The following is a 19,292-nucleotide window of genomic DNA, read 5'->3' as shown; positions in this document are numbered from 1 at the left end:
AAAGCACAGTGGCAGAAAGAGATCTTGGAGTCATTATTGATTCCAAAATAAACGTGGGCCACCAGTATGAGGACGCGGTCAGCAAAGCTAACTGCACCTTGTCATGTATCTACAGATGCATCACGAGCAGGTCCAAGAAGGTGATCCTCCCCCTCTATGAGACACTGGTCAGGCCACAGCTGGAGTACTGTGTTGTTCTGGCCACTGCATTTCAGGATGGATGAGGCCAGCATCAAGAGGGTCCAGAGGAGGGCCACTTGCATGATCAGGGGACAGCAGGGCAGGCCCTACGAGGAGAGACTAAAGGGACCTGAACCTGTTCAGCCTTCACAAGAGAAGGCTGAGATGGGACCTGGTGGCTGTCTATAAACTTACCGGGGGGACCAGAGGGGAATGGGAGAGACCCTGTTCCCCCAAGCACCTCCCAGAGTAACAAGGAATAACAGCCACGAGTTTATTGAGAGTAGGTTCAGGATAGAAATCAGGAAGCACTACTTCATAGTCAGAATGGCCAGGATCTGGAACCAGCTTCCAAGAGAAGTGGTCCTGTCTCTTACTTTAGGGGTCTTTAAAAGGAGGCTTGATAACCGCCTAGCTGAGGTCATATGAGCTTAAACTTAGCAGGGGTCCTATGAGCCCTGGTTTCATTCCTGCCCAAGGCAGGAGGTCAGACTAAACGATATGCTCAGGTCCCTTCCGACCCTACATCTATGAATCTATGAAACTCCCCCCCTCCCCCATTAATTACTTTTAAATTAAACACAACTAGTGGCTTTGTCTACGAAGGATTTAATATCAGTCAACAGCTGAGCAAAGATTGATTACGCAACAGATTCAAATTTTTTTTAAGCATGCTATTGGGTGATTCGTAAAGTGAACAGCACGATATATAATGCGGATTAATACTGCCTGATAATCAAACCAAGCAGCTGCTCCTGGCTCCTCCACTAAGTTTCTGAAAGGTGTTTTACCGGTGAACAAAAAGGGAGAACAGTTGGCCACTGAAGACAAAATAGAAAGTCCTATTACAGTACCTGCTGTCTTTTGGCTGCCATTATATTAAGTTTATCCACTTCTGGCTTGAGAGTCTTGTATTGTATTCCTAAATCTTGTTCAGTACCAGCATTTCTTAATTTCAGGATACCTTCTTCCACCTACAAAAGAAAAATAACTATTTATTTCTTTTATATATTTCCGGGCTTCCGGTATATAGTTAGAAAAATAATTAAAACTAACGATTACAGCAGGGGCAGGCAATTATTTTGGGTGGAGGGCAGCTTACCCAGTTTTGGCAAGCTGTCAAGGGCTGTATGGGTAACACTGCCCCTTAACAGGTGCCTCACCCCCTGGTCACCATCTTGGGACCAATGTCCCAGGGCCAGCACCGGTGGGACCCAAAGCAGGGCACAGGGTGGCAGGGGTCTGTGGAGCCAGGCTAGGCTGCACTAGCAGGGAGAAGTGAGGACTTGGCCTGGCTCCACAGAGCCCCTGCCAACTGGGACAATGCGCTCCTGCCACCCAGCTACGGGCCCCACCAGCACTGGCCCTGGGACACCAGTGCGGGCCCCATAGTTCCACTGGCTCCCCACCCACTCACTCCCAGTGCCCCCCAGTCCCATGGTACAGGTGAGGAGCAGCACACAGCCCCGACCCCCTGCTCACCAGCAGGGAAGAAGCTGGTGCTGAGCGTGGCGAAAAGCGGCCCCTCGCCCGCCCCATGCCTGGCACTCCCTGCTGCAGCCGCTCACAGCCCACGCAGGGCTGTCTGGAGCAGATACAGGCAGCCCCCATGCGAGCTGCAAGCAGCTACAGCATGGGGTGCTGGCTACGTGGCAAGCAAGGAGCCGCTTCTCCCTGCGCACAGAACCAGCCTGGGCCCTGTGCATGGCAGCAGCAGCTGCGGCCCCCCCTACTTGCTGTGCCAGGCAGTGTTGGCTGCTGGTGCCTGCCTGGAGCATGCACTGGGCAGCCCACAGTCAGTAGTCACAAATACTGCCTGGCATGGCAAGTGGGAGGGGGCCACAGCTGCTGCCACCATGCGCAGCCCTGACAGGCAAGCCTGGAGCTGGCATGGGGTCCAGGCTAGCAGTGGGGGTGGGTTAGAAGCCAGTGCTGAGCGTGAGGCGGGGGAAAAAAAGTGGCCCATCGCCCACCCCGTGCTGCAGCCACTCGCAGCCCACGCAGGGCTGTCCAGAGCAGGCACAGGCAGCCCCAGGCAGGCTGCAAGTGGCTGCAGTGCAGGGTGCAAGGGGCCACTCTTCCCCACCCTCCATACTCAGCTTTTCCCCAGGCTCCTTCCCTGCCTGGGGTCCTTCCCTTCCACCTTACCTGAGTTTCTGGCATGGGGCAGCCACATTCTCCCAACCCAGAACCCTGCATTGGGCTTCCGGCTGAGGGGGCGGGGCCGGACGGCCCAGCTGTTGTGGGAGCCCACCGGGCTTCTCCTGGGTCCTACTGCCCTTGTTTCCTGTCATTTTTAACAGGAACCAAGGGCAGATAAATATTAATTTTCCAAATTTTTTTAGAGCCCCCACAGGCCGGATAGAATGGCCTCATGAGCTGGATCTGGCCCGCAAGCCATATTTTGCCCACCCCTAGTTTACAGTTAAGGAATGACAAATACTGTTTGTTTGTTTTTTTTGAGATATGCTTAAGCAGCAAGATGTCAAGTAGAACTGCACTATAGTCTGCACTCTCAGTGTTCAATAGCAACACAGAGTGTTCTGAAATGCCACACTTCAGAAGGGATGTAGACAACATGGAGAGGGTCCAGAGGAGGGCCACCCGCATGATCGGGGTCAGCAGGGCAGGCCCTACGAAGAGAGGCTAAGTGACCTGAACCTGTTCAGCTTCCACAAGAGAAGGCTGAGGGGAGATCTAGTGGCCGTTTATAAACTAGTCAGGGGGGACCAGCAGGCATTGAGGGAGTCCCTGTTCTCCCGAGCACTACCATGAGTGACAAGAAATAACGGTCACAAGCTGGCAGAGGGTAGATTCAGGCTAGATATCAGGAGGCACTACTTCATGGTCAGGGCAGCTAGATCTGAAACTAACTTCCAAGAGAAGTGGTGCTGTCTCCTACCCTGGGTGTCTTTAAAAGGAGGCTGGATGAACACCTTGCCGGGGTCGTCTGACCCCAGTTCTCTTTCTTGCCATGGCAGCGGGTCAGATGTGATCATCTGCTCAAGTCCCTTCCAACCCTACCAACTATGAAACTATGAAAACAACTGACAAACAGAAGCCTTGAACACCAGTACAGAAAAATCTCCATTTTGGAAGCAAATTAGCCAGAGAACAGAACAAACTAGATATTAAAGCAAGGGTGGGCAATTATTTCAGAGGGAGGACTGCTTAACGATGTTTGGTGAGCTTTCTAGGGCTGCATGGGTAGCCCCACACCTTGACAGTTGCCCTGCCCCCTGGTTGCCATCTTGGGACCAAAAGTCTTCCCCCCAACCCCAACCTGTGCCATCAGAAGTCCCTCCCTTTCACCCCAGAAATACTCCTTTTGGGAAGTGTGGTTGACATTTTAAAGCCAGAAAAACAAAACAAAAACAACAAATCATACCCAAAAAGTCAAACACCTACTATAACATATTTTAATTTTATTACAAAAAATATTTTTGTCATGATTTGTGTTTGCGAACTATAACTCAAAAATACATTCTTAGTCTTGTATATTGTGTGTGGGGGGTGTGTGCATGTGTATGCTGGGGTGTGAGGGGCATAGGATATATTGGAGGGTTGTGTATATATGTGGGGGGTTGTGAGAGGTGTGGGTGTGTGGCATTTGTGGGGTGTGGGGGCACACTCCACACTCTTCCCATGGCGCAGCAGCAACAGCAGGAGACAATCAGGGTACTCGTACCTGGTACAGGTGCTGTTGCTGCCTGGCAGCATGCATTTCTGGCCAGTGCTGCACTTCATGGCAAAGGGCACAGCCCAGCCAGGCCACTTCTATCACTGGCACTCCTGACCACACATGTGCAGCCCCTGCATTTGCGCACCATGAAAGGGAAGCCCCATGCACTGGAGACAGCTGTGTTTCCTGCCCTCTGCAGCGCAGGTCCCAGGGCTCTGTAGGAAAGCAGGGGCTGGGGCTCCTTTCTACTTCCAGCATGGTCACAAGACCTATGCAGCACAAGGTGGGGGAAGACAGCTGGCTCCAGCGTGAGGAGCTTCCCTCCAGTGCTGCATGAGTACAGAGACTGCATGTGCATGGTGGGGAGGGCTGGTGATAGAGGTGGCCTGACTTAGCTGAACTCCTTGCCACAATGTGCAGTGCTGATTGTAGCTGCATGCCACCAGGCACCAGCACCTCTGCTAGGCACAAGTATTCTGAGAGCCCCTGCCTGCTGCTGCTGCCTAGCATGGCTGTGCATCATGGAGAAGACTGGGGGGGTCCCCACACCCTCCCACCCTCCCTCATACCCACACACTGCCCACCCGAGTTCCACACTGTCACTGCCATCAGCCCCATGCCCCCCACACAGTTGCAGCTCCGTTCCCACCCCCACTGTTTCCCTACCTTCTGCCTGGAGCAAGTGGGATGCCAGGGAAGCTGAGCAGGTCCCCCAGTGACTATAGCAGTGGCAGCAGCAGCCCTGCCCGGAAGCTGCATGCTGGCTGGTTGGCCCAGGCCCTTCTGCCCACAAAGATGGGAGTGAGGTGTAAGAGTATATGGGGGAGTATGTATATGTAGGGACCTCACTCCCAATCTCATGTGTGGGTGGAAGGGCTGGTTGGGGTATAAATAGTTGGCGAGCACTGTGAGCCAGATGAAAGTACCTCCTGGGCCAAATTCTGCCGTCAGGCTCTATTTTGCCCATACTAGTGTTACAGGGTTAGTACATAAAACAGACTATTTGGCAGAATAAGCCTAATGAATAGGGACCTACCAAATTCTTGCAGTCTGCCCCATGATTTCATGGGCAGAATGCAGGCTTGGGCAGCCATTTTGCAGGCAGAGCATAGCTCCCCAGCCCTACGCCTCTGGTCAAGGGGGGCCGGGGGGCCAGGTGACCCTGTCCCTCGCTACTGATTGGCTGCAAGGGCTGTCCATCATGCAGCCCCAACCCCTTCACTGCCAATCAGACAGGGGCAGGGCCACATGACAGGCAGCCCTCACAGCCAAATCAGCAAAGGATGGGGCAGCAGCTGCAGCCCTTCAAGTAGGCAGGCCTCCCTGCTCCTCTCCTTCCCAGCCCGAGTGGTAAATCCCGCCCCCCGAATCTGCAGGTATTATCCAGATTTCTCAGATAATGCCAGATTTTGTGGAATCCACAAAATCATGAATTCAGTATGTCCCTACTAATTCACATCAGGAAAATAGCACACTGAACTACAGATTTAAAAACACTTACAACTTTAAGCTGAACAAGAAGTTTGTAGACATCTGCCATATCAGCCAAAATAAGCAGCCGGGTAACAGCAGACAGGAGGGCACGGGCTGCGCGTACCATATTCCCTCGTTTCACAGAAGAACAGGGGTCATCTGCAAACTCTCCTGATGCACTCTTCATCAAGTCACCTGGACAAGTGTTAGGAAGATTGAGAAACAAATTATTTTACCACTGTCATACATTCCAGTTCAAGAGGTACACCTTGAACCAGTTCATGTAAATTCTTCTTTACGAACCTTCACTGACAAGCCGCTCAGGGTTTACAGCATCCAGTGATGACTACAGAACATCCATGCTTTCTACACTGAACAGCCAAAAGCACAGAAAAAGAGAAAAGATGCTAAAAATAAATGTTTTCGCTCGGTCTGAGCCTTCAAGAGGCCGAGAAGCGATACTACATGAATGTAAAGTTCCACAAAAAAAACATGGTTTGGCAAGTGTATTCAAGAAATCCATAAAATGTGTTACAGAAGGTTCAGTACACAAAGTCAAAAACAATATTGTATATGCTGGCAACAGGATATGAATTCAGGGTGGATTGGATTTAAATCAAATTTGTTTTAAGTCACATTTTAAATCATTGGTCAGGAAGCCTCGACTTAATAATTGTTTTCTACAAAAAAGTGTGTTCTTGTTTGATATAACCTTAATGCATATTATTCACAACTCAGAGGTAGACATAGGTTTCATTTTAAGAAGGTAAAGACTATACATTTTAAAGCAGCGATTTATTTTGATTTTTTTTTTAGAGTAATTTTGCAGCTCCATCAGAAAACTGAATTATCACTTGGTTATTTTATTTACCAAAGCTAACTGAGGCACATACTTGTGAAGTCATTGGGAAGTGAACTATCTCCAATTCACTAGATTAAGCAAAGATATTTGGGGGATACTTTTGCCATGCTGTATTAGGAGGACAAATGAGCACTGAAGCCACATGTTATTAGCTTGGGAATTTTTTCACTTCTAGGTTTCTTCTCACCTTTGATTTTGGCCTGGCAAGCTTGCTGCCATGACAGGTTTTTCCTTCTACCATACCATTGCCTCACTAGATCTCAAAATCAACGAAGAGGCTATATTCAGAAACTTATCCTTAAAGATTTCTGAAACAGTCTGCTCAAAATGTTTGTTTTGTTTCTTCTGCCCCTCCCTTCTTGCATTTATCTCCAGACTCCTCCTTCTTGCCCAGATCTGCTCCAGCCACAGCAATAATCTATTCATTTAACTTCTTGAACCTTTACACTTTGAGAGAGGTAAGGGCTTGCTTACACAAACTTGCAGAGAGACAATAGGGCTGATGGGTAGGTAATCAGGTCCGTTATCTCTTGTCTCCACATACTGCTGTTAACAAGGATGTTATCTCTGGAGACCTAAATCCGCAGTTTGAGAAAAGAAACTAAGCATCACAGAGATGTTTAATGGGATCTTCTAGACTGAGTCCCATTTGGTAGAATGGTTTTCTTTAATCTTTACTCATCTGTAGAGGAACCTCTAATATAGTCCATGGCCTGTTGTGACCTATTTATAGAAAACCTTTCTAAAAAGGTTACATGAATATATTGTCCGAAATAGTATAAAATGAGACGTTATACTCCCTATTCCATGGTGAAATCTTTGAGCTTTAACATAAATTAAACCCGTCTTTATATAGGTTTATTTTTAAAAATAAGCATCTCAACAAAAAAATTAAAAATGCAATTAAAATAAAAAACTGATTAAAAAACCACTGATTTTTATCCATCCTGATGAATTTTCTACACGAGTTGCTGGGTATATATTTATAATAATTTAAATAGCGTGGACAGAAGTTTCATTCCCTCAAAAGTTGTAACACATTATGCTCAAAATTGGTACATATTCAAAAACAAAGTGAAGAAACTAGCAGAAAAGCCATATTTTTACCCTAATAGCAGGTGATTTTTTAGTCAGAACTGTATATTTATATGCATAAGTTTAAACACAGCAAGGGAAAAAAGCTGGGCCCAGCAGCAGGCGCACTTGCCACTTCTGGGGTCCTTCTGTTTGTGACCTGCAGCAGGGCTGCCCTATAGCTCTTTCACACCGTTGCCACCGCACAGGCCTGGCACGGGAGGTGGGCAGCAGTGGGGAGGAGCCATGAGACAGCCCCAGCATGACTTATGGGCAGCCGCAGACAGAAGGGCCCCGGAAGCAGCAAGCGCACCCCTTGCTGAGTCTAGCTTTTGGCTGGCACCCAAGCAACAGATGCTGCTGCTCGCTGTGGGCAGGGCCACCTCTCTGTCATCGTCTCCCCACTTCCTCCCCGCTCCCACCCCCAACCATCCCACACCTACAGCATGGCCCCACAGCTTACACCAGCTGCCAACCTGCACACTGGAAGCAGTGCCAGGCAGACACCAGCATCAGTTGTTGATGCAGGCAGTTGATTCCCACTGGGGATCAGGGCATCCTCCTGGGTGTACAGGTTATGCTGCTACATCAGTGCATCAGCTGTGGTCCCAGCCAGTCACTCTGCTCCCCAGCGGGATCCTGCAGCCAGCATCCATAGCTGATGCCAGCATGCACCCAGAGCTGCTTCTGGTACATATGGCAGGAGCTGGTGTAAGCTGTGGATAGGGTCAGGATGTGCCTGCCCAGCACGATGCTGCAGCTAGAACCACTGGCTCCCTACGGGCCAGATCCTATGACTTTGCGGCTGCTGACCCATGGGCTGGATACAATCAATTGGAGGGCTGGATGTGGCCCATAGGCCGCATTTTGCCCATCTCTGGGTTGCAGAGTGTTCAGAAGGAGAGAGAGAAATTTAGAGCTTGAAAGTCATCTCTGAAGTATAAATCTGGATTTATTTTTTCTGCAGTATAAAGTTTATGCAGAACAATGGGGCAGGCACTTCATCACTTGAGTATGGGGTACAAAAGCTAGTAGCTTATTTGAGTGCTTCTCAGAAGAAACATAGCAATGGTGGCCTAAACCAAATGAGCTCCTGCCTGAAATTTGACTGGCTTTCCCTAGCTACAAAGACAAAATTCCCATAAATAAGGAAGTATAGAATTTAGATATATGGAAAAAACCTCAAGACTTCAGAGCTTTGTCTAATCCAGTGGCGCTCAACCTTCTGGCCCCTCACCCCGCACTGCCCTGCAATCAATCCAGCATGCGGAGCCACGCTATTTGAGCTGAGAAGCTCTCCATTAGCCTGGAAATTTGACAGCAGGGGAGCAGTACCACCACTCACCCACTGCCAAATCTTTAGGCCTGTGGAGTCACCCAGAGGCTGAATGATATGGTACCAGCAGCTGGATCTAGTCTGAGAGCTGGGGATTGAGAACCCCTGGTCTAGTCCTATACTCAGAAGTTCCATGGTGTTATACAGTGGCAGTCTCCCAATGGTCAGCATTTCTTTGGCATTCAATATTTACAGTTAGATATGCCCCGATTCTTGCAGCTCAGGCTAATGCTGTATCAATGTACCCAATGCTGTATCAATGTACCCATCTCTCCATATCCACATTAAAAAATAGTTCTTAAATTATGACATTCACCAATTCCCTCATGGGGAAAGATATTTCACCCTATCTAAATGTTGTTTCAGTAGCTTACCACATAAAATTCTGCATTTCTGTGCTGTTTCACCCCCCCTAAAGATTTTGAAGTGGTAACTGTCCAGTTACTGAATTCCTATGTACTGGTTACTTGGTTTTGGTCCTTGAGGTACAGAAATAGCTCCAGCCTCAGACCACTAGTCCTTTGGTGTAGAATCTGATGTCTCTACTATTCTAGATAAAAGTGCATATCTGCCTACGCAGGATTTTTTGAATTAGCTTAGCAAAGCAAGCCCATTCTTAGTTCTCCTTCCATGTCAAAAATTGCTTTATCTAGTCTTTTCACATTTTTAAACCACAAAAACAGTTAAGATGTGCAATATTCTGAGTTGACTTTGCCATAAGGTTGGGTATCTGACCAGTCAATAAAATTCAGGCAACTGACTAGTCAAGTATCAGTCAAAAATTGCCAATAGATCCAAATGATATGCAGAAAAAGCACATTGTGTCAAAAATAAAATAAAATAAATCACATTTCTGTCAAGAAAGCTACAAAATTGTAGGTTTTTGTAAAACTGTTATAATCTTTAACCAGACAAAAAATATAGTCAATTGATCAGCCTGCCAACCCTACTTTAACATATATAGGAGACATTATTCCAAGACTTTCAAAGATGGTATAAGGGTTGCAGATTTAGCATCATTTGAGAGACACAAATCTTACTGTATTTGAATGCTGGGGGTGGTAGGGGAAAGGGGAAGAGTAGGGGAGGAAAGAAATGGTGTGTACGAAAGCATTTACATCATAAAAATGTAGAAGTCCAAGGCAGACAATCAGCTATGACTACTAGCAGGGCCGTGCTTTCTTTAAGTCTTAATAAAACTGATTACGTGAAGTGAGAATACCTTAAATGAGCAAAAGAAACATGGGGGACAGAGGATTAAAAAGGGAACAGGAAAACTAATGCATAAATTCATGCTAGAGGTGCACCAATACATCAGTCCAATATCAGATCAGCACTGACATAAAGAAAACCGACTGCATCAGAAATCAGCCTGATGTGGCCAATAACTTGGCTGATAAATGCCCGTGCATGTGGACAGCCACAGTGCAGCATGTAGGCAGTGAGGAGCACAGCCCGGCAGCTTGGAGAGCTGTGTGCAGCTGGTAAGTCTGTTGTGGTGTAAGGGGAGGGGGGAGGGAAGGGCAGATCAATACTCCTTGTGGTGGGGGAGGGAGTGGGGCAAGCGTTGGGGCAGGCACTACCCAGCCGGTGGGGTGGAGCATGGGACAGAGCCACGGCTCATTCAGGGGCCATGGGCCCTCCCACTACTGTGCACACACTGGGAGGGCACAGGGGGTGATGTGGGCTTGTGCCCCCATATCTGCGTGGTGGAGGGCTACAGCTGTGGGCTGGGGCCAGGGCTGCTCCAGGCTCTTCCCAGTGTGGGGGCTGTGGTGGTGTTGTGAGGGAGGCTATGGTAGAGGGGGACTATGGAGAAATTTGGGGTGGCTGCAGCCACGCCCCCCGGTAACGCTCCTCCCAGCACCGCCGAACACAGCCCTGGCCCAACCCTCCTTCCCCCCCCCATGCATATAGCATGGCCCCGGCCCTAGCCCGTAGTTGCAGCCCCCTCTGTGCAGACCTGGGGGAACACGCCCCCTCCCACCCCATGCCTTCCGAGGGTGCGCACAGCAGTGGGAGCTGCCCCTCAGATGAACCGCGGCTCCATCCTGCACCCCACCTTGCCCTGGCTGAGCAGTGCTTGACCCAACCCCAGTCCCTCCCTCACCACAGGGGCCTGATCTGCACACCCACCCCAGCTCTTTCCCTCCCTACCACAGCAGACTTACCAGCTGCAAATAGCTGCAACAGAAATTGGATCAGTATTGGCCGATATGCCTCCTTAAAAATCAGTTATCGGTCCCCAAAATCTTTCTGTGCACCCCAAATTCCTGCTGACATTAGCTTAAATTTTGGGGACTGCTTCATAAGTGAAAAGGAAGATTTGCACAATCATGCATCTCTGATGCAAATATTTCAAGTTAATGACAACATCATAAATCAAAATGGGACATTTCTTAGCATAATTTGTTATTAACTGTCAGTGAAACTAAACTTCTACGCACATGCATTTGTAACCAGCAGAATTCTCTCTTCCAAATTTATCCGCGTCCACACTCCAGAGCAGCAACATATTGCCTCCAAAATGCTCCTTTACATTAATAAATACTACCCAAAACATTAATATCGCGAATGGATTTTAAACACACATTGCCTAAAACCAATTATCACAACAGGATTATCACTAATCCCTCTCTTACTACTTTTGAGGGATAGACTCCAGACTACTTAAGTACAAGACAATGAGGAGAAAGCTCCCTTGCACTCATTTCTGCACTCTGACAATTTTTAAGTTCAGACAACAACACATGATGCTTTAGTAGGTAGCTAGAAAGGTTGAAAGGATAGGGAGAAGGGGACTTTGCTTTGAAATTGAAAGGTGACAAGTCAATTGTGAAGCAAGAGGTTATTCCTCTCATTTCTAATAAAAGACAAAAGACAACTTTCAAAATGCTGTGTCACCAGAGTTCAAACAGCTAGTCACAGAACTATTTAAAAAGATAAATGAATTCTCATAAATGAGGGGAAAGTTTAAATTTAAGTTACCGCACATCTGTTATTCTAGAAGCTGAAGAAAGCTGGCTTTCAAACTCCTATTTTCCAAAGAAAGGGAAAAAGCACAGACAAATTTACTTCATAGATTTAAGGGCATGAAGGAAAAGAAGGAACACTGACATTCTCTAAGCAGGCACTTATTGCCTTCCAAGAAAGTATTTTAGTGTCAGAAATTAAAAAAACAGTTCAAATCCAAAACTTAGCATTTAAGTTATTTGAAATGGAGGTAGCTTAAGATGCTATTTTTGAAAACTCAGTTCTTTTACAAAAGATACAATTATTAGAAACTATCACATTGTAGCTCTGGGCTTGTTACATATTCTTATGCAAGTAGTCTATTTTGCATTATAATCCTGGGTTTATGCTAAACGTTAGAGAGAAAAGTCATAAAACAGTACAAAGGTGGCAAACTAGCGAGGATTGTATGTCATGATCTCATCAATAAGAGATGCTAAAAATTCAATTAGACCTAATAGGACTAAGTACATTTTAAATATACTATGATTTCAGTCCATCAAAACAAAATGATCATTTTCTAGTTTCAATCTAATCATGCTCTCTAAAAGCACAAAAAACATTCTCAGATAGTATGATTAACCCTCCTCAGTGGCATTACATAGGAAGAACAGAACTGACAATACTTCACACATTGCTAAATATATGATGGGTGTCTTATCCCATATTCTATTGCAAGGGTGGCCAACCAGTAGCATGTGTGCCACAAGTGGCATGGGCAGCCTGTGTGGCACATGACAGTAAACTAATGGGCCACTGCACTTTCAGTACACCTATCTGAAGCACACACACACTACTTCAAGCTATAGGGCAGGTACACCAGTGCAGGCAGCCCATCAGGGAGGTGCTCTAACTCATGGCACTTTACACAAGTGCCACTGAACCCAATAGGTGTTTGCCTGTGGGGTGGCACAGGGGTAGGGGGGAGGAAGGAAAAGGGGACAGAGTCAGAGTCTGCCTGTACCGGCCCCAGCCAGAAGGCAGGAGCACTTCAGCACCCCCCCAAGGGACTGCCTGACAGCCTCTCTCTCCAGTCCCTCCTCCCCACCCTCTCTTCTGCCAGCTGGCACCTGTCAACAGCGGCTGGGAGCAGGGATGGAGTCCTCCCAAAACTACCCCTGTTGGGGTCTTGGTGGGAGCTGGACTGAGTCCACATGGTGGTGGGGGGGGCTCCCTTCCCCCCCCCCCAAGCAAACATCTTGACAGCAGTAGGTTCTGCTGCACCCAGAGCTGGGGCAGGGGAGCAGAGCTCCTTTGCATGATAGGCCTGGCCCAGCTCCCCACAAGACCCCAGCAAGGGTAGCTGGGATAGACCCATGCGTGAGGCAGGAAGGATCCATTTCCTTCTTGGACAGCACACCAGGTTTTCACAGGTCCCTGGGCACAGGGATCCTGGGAAAGGGCTGTGGGAGCCCAATCATAAGCACCCCATGCCAGGGCAGCATGGGTTTTTATAGCTCCCCATACACAGAGACCTTGGGATCAGGCTGCCAGGGACCAATCTTGAGGTTCCTGTGCCCCCATACCTCTTAAACTACATGTACTCTGCAGCTGAAAGACATGCGGTTTTTACTCATCCCCAAGCATGGAGACCCCAGGTTTGGGCTGTGGCAGGCTAATCCAGGGTTTCTGCCTCCCAGGACCTGTAAAAACCAGGTGTGCCCAACAGTGGGAGTTCTGACAATTAGTCCACCATTGGCTCACACCAGGGATTAGATGGGGCCAGTTTCAGACCCTGGTTTGTTTCTCAGCCCAAAATGACAATCAGCTAATTGTCAACAACAGAGTTTCAACTTGCTGGTGTAGGAGGAGCCCTGGATCATGATCCTGGTCTCTTGCTGCAATGCCAAGTAAGACACAATTGGGATCTAATCCCCGAACCCCTCCTCTCACTCCCTCCCAAAAAAACAACCAACCAACTACGCAATGCCCTGACATGCACATGTGACATGGCAGAAGGTATGATTGCTGGGATCCTGGATTAGATATCATCATACTTTAAAATAACATGCGTCAAGGACCCGAGAAGAAGGCAGTCCCACTTGCAAGTGGCCAGGCACTACTTGACCTGGGGGCCACACTAGTGCAAGCCCCAGGACCACACTCCACTTGAATCATGCACTGAATCAACCAACCTCTCCCCAACCGCCACATGCACTGCTGCACTCTCCCCCAGTGCCATGGTCTGTGCTACCCCACCCATCAAGACAAGAGCAGGAAACAAAAGCTGATGGAGGCAGGTGTGGAACCTAGAGAATCAACCTGCAGCAGCACCAGCAGCTGCCACAGAGATGAGGGGGGCTGCAGATGAATAGGAGTCTGGGAACCACACATTAACCCCTCACAGGCCACATGCAGCCCCAGTTAGACTACCCTGACTTAGAAGGCAAGGCAGAGCAGCATCTTGGAGACTAACTGAATAAGTCTGCTCTAAGGCACCACCCTGCCTTGCCTTCTGCCCAACTCTAGACTAACACGGCTAACAACCTCTCATAAAACACTTAACTATTTCCAAGAGACAGAATTTTAGATTAACTGAAGGAACTGAAATATGATTATTTACCATGGTATCTCTTTTCCAAACAATAACAATTTACAGAACCATTTATAAAGGTAGATTCAACTCCCTTGCACCCAAACTACAAGAATAAGTTACATTATTCCCTTGGATCTCCTCTATCCATAGGTCATGAAACCTACTCCTTCCCCTTCCAAGGAGAAATTTTAGGGGTTTTTTTTGTTTGTTTAAGTTCAGAGCCAAGTCGCTAAATTGGAGAATCACGATACTAGATCGGAAAAAGCGTAAGATAGATACAAATTTTTTCTTCCAGAAGAAGTTACAAGCACTCCAGACATCTGCTTTCACTGGTTTATCCACATGCTAATCACGAGTTAGTTGGATACAATTTCTTTTAGCTAAAAGAAAACTAACACATTCTGTCACCTAAGACTCCGATCTTGACTGAGCCCACTGACTAATGGTCTATGCCTCTGCAGTTGGTGACTCAGGAACCAGAAGTGAAGTTGACTGTTTCCAGTGAACAAAGAAAGTTTCATTTGCAACTTAGAAATCACCACAGTCCAAACATATTCATTTTTATGTTTTTGATCCTGGCATATGAGATTTCTCTACCTACTACCTGCACTATTCAATATTATTTGGTATGCAGGCACTTTCAAACTGGGATTGGCACTGTGTTATGTGGTTCAGCAAATTATGCATCTAATACACATAAGCGTAGTACACTAAAGGTAAGAAGACAACACATTTAAGTTAGTATTTACATGATCAATGCTATCACACAAATTCACTACTTACCCTGCTTGCGAACATCCTCCACAGCTGCCACTAGCTCCTCTTTAAGAAACTGGCTCTCTTTTGCAATTTTGTCCCCTTTCTCCAAGAAATTTTCTGTTGCTTGTTCAACTGATGCAGCCAACACATGAGCCTTTTTTGAACGTCCCCTTTTTTTGTTGGAAGGTCCTTTATTACTGGTATTAACCAGTGTTGTAACCTAAAAAGATATGTTGAAAAGATGTACAATATGCAGCATGAATACAACTACAGGATTATCAACTTAACAAGGAAAGCCACATTTTTCCAGGTAGCAGGAGTATGTTTGCAATACCTATGCTAATTTCTCGTAGGAACTATTTAACTGCCAGTACATAATTTTAAGATTTTTTTTTTTTTTAGAAAACATGAAAAAAGCAGTATAGTAATGTTTAATCTAAGCAATTACATGTTCAGCTAAACTACTTACAGATTTTTTTTAGATACAGTTCTGCAAATCTGATTAAAAATCAAAAACAAAAAAGAAAAAAAAAAGATGCAATTTTCATTAAGACGTCAGAGCACTCTTTAAAATGGTTGGGGGGAAAAAAGTAAGTGAACAGCACTGAAATAGCACATTTACTAACACCCCCTCCCCCCAAAAAACCCAACAACAAAACCCCCCCAACAAGACAGGGTTATGAAGGACGGAGCCAAGAAGATAATGGCTGCTTCAGGCTATTACATTCTCTCTTAAATCACTACAGTTTTGTATATTTAATTTCAGGAGTTTTAATAGTGCCCCACATAACTTAATGTTGGTTAACATTTCCCATTACAAGACCTTGTTTTAGTTGATTTTGAGGTTTCCAGGGGTGAAAACTTTCAGCTGAATTGTTTTAGAATGTTCCAGCAAAATAGGTTTGGCCATTTCAGAGAATGAGTAGAGAAAATGTATTATTTTGCCCATGATTTTAAAGTCTTTGGAATCCTTCCACTGCCAATTCCTCAGGCCTCCATGTTTAGGAGCTGAGAGGGGTGCGTGCATGCATGCATGAGGAATATACCTATACCATCAGTTCCTAATGAGTGTACTGGGCAAATTCATCCCAATTTTTGCAAGCCTCTTAAATCTCTCTAAACTGCATGGCTGAAGTGATATATCTTTCAGTCTGGTAGCTAAAGTCTCCAAACATTCTGCCTACACCAAGCATGCTTCACCCAGAACTGCAGGGACTGGGGAAAAAAAAAAAGAGCGCAACCTGAGGCATGGCAGCAGAGGGGCAAGGGGCACTGCCAGCCCCACACAACACACTGCAGTGCCCCCCGCCCACTCCCTCGGCTCACTGTGCCCACTCCCAGGAGCATGGCTGGCAGGGCAAGGGCAACAGTGCCCATCTGTGGGCCTCATACACACTGCCCAGCTGGTGGTGAGGGGGGGGATGCACACAGCAGCCACCACCACCACTACCACTGCAAGCACTGTTAGGTAGGCAATAAAGAGCCGATACAAAACAACCAACCCACTAGTTGATAACCTAAAACTGAAGGGATTTTTCCTAGGTACAACTAAGATATTCTACATGGTGCAAAAAAAGTCTAATTAGGACACTCCCATCAGCAGCTACATTAGTGTGGCACAGCTCCAGGACCAACATCTTATCTCTCATTAAAAAAAACCCCAAATCAGTAAAGCACACTTGTCTTTGATGGCAAGACCTCTGAAATAGATTTCTTCCATAAAAGGTCTGCCATTATGAACCTTATAGCTGTTCTGGAAATTTCAATGGGTGCCGAAATGACTTTGGAGGTCTAGCAAGGTAAACTAAGTTGCCTAACAGTTGGATACAGAGGAATGGGAAAACACTCTATAGGGAATATTCACATCCTGCAACAGGATGTTTCAGTCTATGCACAAATTCACAAGACACTTAATATAGTTTATTATAGAATCATAAAAATTCAGGGCTAGAAGGGACCTCGAAAGATCAAAGTCCAACCCCCCTGCTCTGGGCAGGAATACTGCTAAGATCAACTGACCCCAGCAAGGTGTATGGACAGTCTCCTCTTGAAGACTTCCAAGGTTGGGGACTGCACCACCTCATTACACCCAATCTGAAACCATCCTTTAACATTTTATGGCCATTGCTCCTTGTTCTCCCCTAGGGTGCCCTAGTGAAGTTTTTCCTCCCAGCTCCCGATATTCACCCCTTACATACTTATAGATGGTCCCAAGTCTCCCCTCAGTCCTCTCTTCCCCAGACTGAACAGTCCCAGATCTCTCAGTCTTTCCTCATAAGATTTGTCTTCCAGTTCCTTAAACATTCTTGTGGTCCTTCTCTGGACCCTTTCAAGACTGACTCCCCATGTCTTTTTTAAAGAGTAGCACCCAGAACTAGACACAGTACTCCAGCTGGGTTTCACAAGCACCGAATAGAGAGGAAGTATCACTTCCTTAGTCCTGCTGGAAATAGATCGGCTAATGCATCCTAGTATGTTATTAACTTCACTGACTACAGCATTGCTCTGGTGCCTCGTGCATCCTGTAATCAGCCATAACCCTGAGATCCTTTTCAGCCATCGTGTTGGCTAGGACATCTCCTCCTATTCTATACTGATGTTTCTGATTACTTCTCCCCAGATGAAGCACTCTGCATTTGTCTTTATTGAACTGCACCCAGTTCTGCTCTGCCCACCTTTTCAGCTTGTCCAGGTCCACTTTTCCCCATAACGTAGTATCATCCTCAAACTTGGCCAGAGTGCTTTCCACATCCTCACCTAAATCACTGATAAAGATGTTGAACAGCATGGAGCCAAGAACCAAGCCCTGTGAGCCACCACTGGCCACCTCTCACCAGGATGATACAGATCTGTCCACTAACATGCTCTGGGCTTGATCCCTTAGACCAGCAGTTGGCAACATATGGTCCGTGGGCTGAAGCAGGCCTGCAAGCCATTCTATCCGGCCTGCAGGGCCCCTAAAAAAATTTTGAAAAAATTAAAATGCATCTGTCCTTGGTTCCTATCAAAAATAAGAGGGACCAGGGGCAGTAGGACCCAGGGGAATCCTCAGTGGGCTCTTGCAACAGCAGGGCCTCCCCGTCTCCCCTTCCCCGCCCCCCAGCCCAGAGCTCACACCACAGTTGGCTGCAGTGAGGCTGCCACTGCCACCTCTGTGCTGCCCAGTGCACAAGCTCTGGGCAGGCAGCAGCAGCAAACACTGCCCAGAATGGCACCCAGAGGGGCTGCAACAGCCCAACCCCAATGGGCGAGCCTGGAGCCAGCGCAGGGCCCAGGCTGGCAGCGGGGCTGAGTTACAAGTTGGTGGTGAGTGCGGGGGAAAAGTGGCCCCTCGCCCACACCATGGCCGGCGCCCCGCGCTGCAGCCACTTGCAGCCTGTGTGGGGCTGCCTGTGCCTGCTCAGGACAACCCTGCGCAGGTTGCGAGTGGCTGCAGCAGGGAGCTACCCATGTGGCCCTTGACAGCTTGCCAAAACTGGGTAAGCAGCCCTCTGCCTGAAATAACTGCCCACCCCTGCCTTAGACCATGGGTGGTGTTTTTTTAATCCCAAGGTTTGGGGGCGGGGGGGAGGGGTTTGTTGTTGTTTTTGTTTTTATAAAAGCATCATGGAAGACCTTATTGAAGCCCTTTTTGAAATCCAAGTATATGACATCAACTGTGTTTCCCACAACTAAGCAGTTCGTTATTTCATTATAGAAGGAGACAAGGTTGGTCAGACACAACCTGTCCACAATGAAACCACGTTGGCTATCCTTCAGCATCATGCCTTCTGCCAGTCCTTCACAAATGGACTTCTTGATTTTTCCCCCCCCAAATTTTACCTGTTATCAAGGTCAAACTAACTGATCTATAGTTTCTTGGATCCTCCCTTCTCCCCTTCTTAAAGACTGGTGCCACACTGGTCCTTTTCCAGTCTTCCATGACCTCTCCCGAGCACCACAAATCTTCAAATACTTTAGCCAATGGTCCTGCAAGGACTCCAGCCAATACCCTCAGCACTTTTAGGTGTAGTCCATCTGGTCCTGCCAACTTAAAGACATTCAGCCACTCTAAGTGTTCCTTCACCAGTTCAACACTGACCATTGTTTGGCAACCCCCTGCCTCCCCCGGCATCCATCCAGTATCCAGCCAGGCAAGTGACCACCATTTGTATGTAGGAACACCAACACAAAGTATTAATTAAAGAGTTCAGCTTTCTCCTAACTGTATGTTATCAGCTGTCCTGTCCCACTCTGCAAGGGCCCCACATTTCCTTTGGTTTTCCTCCTGCTCTCTAAAGAAGGACTTCTTATTGGCCTTGATTTCGGTCACCAACCTGATCTCAGTCTCCACCCCTGCCTTCCTTATCCTCTCCCTACAAATGTAGGCTATACTTGT

At 47.3% G+C, this 19,292-nt stretch overlaps 1 protein-coding gene across 2 annotated transcripts in view; it reads right to left on the bottom strand.

The window, feature by feature from the left end:
- CTNNA1 (catenin alpha 1) overlaps positions 1–19,292 on the bottom strand; it is a 179,234-nt gene that overhangs the window by 135,972 nt on the left and 23,970 nt on the right. For both annotated transcript variants that reach the window (XM_090064372.1, XM_090064371.1), the window contains 3 exons: positions 14,939–15,134; positions 5,364–5,530; positions 1,035–1,154 (listed from right to left, as the gene is read on the bottom strand). In XM_090064372.1, the coding sequence (XP_089920498.1) occupies positions 1,035–1,154; positions 5,364–5,530; positions 14,939–15,134 (483 nt within the window). The remainder of the gene's footprint in view (positions 1–1,034; positions 1,155–5,363; positions 5,531–14,938; positions 15,135–19,292) is intronic.

Source organism: Crocodylus siamensis, chromosome 10 (assembly GCF_052110815.1).
Source record: "Crocodylus siamensis isolate JL-2025a chromosome 10, ASM5211081v1, whole genome shotgun sequence".
In the NCBI taxonomy this organism is placed as follows: domain Eukaryota; kingdom Metazoa; phylum Chordata; order Crocodylia; family Crocodylidae; genus Crocodylus; species Crocodylus siamensis.
Note: the sequence above shows the minus strand (reverse complement) of the source record. Positions and strands in the feature narration are given on the sequence as shown.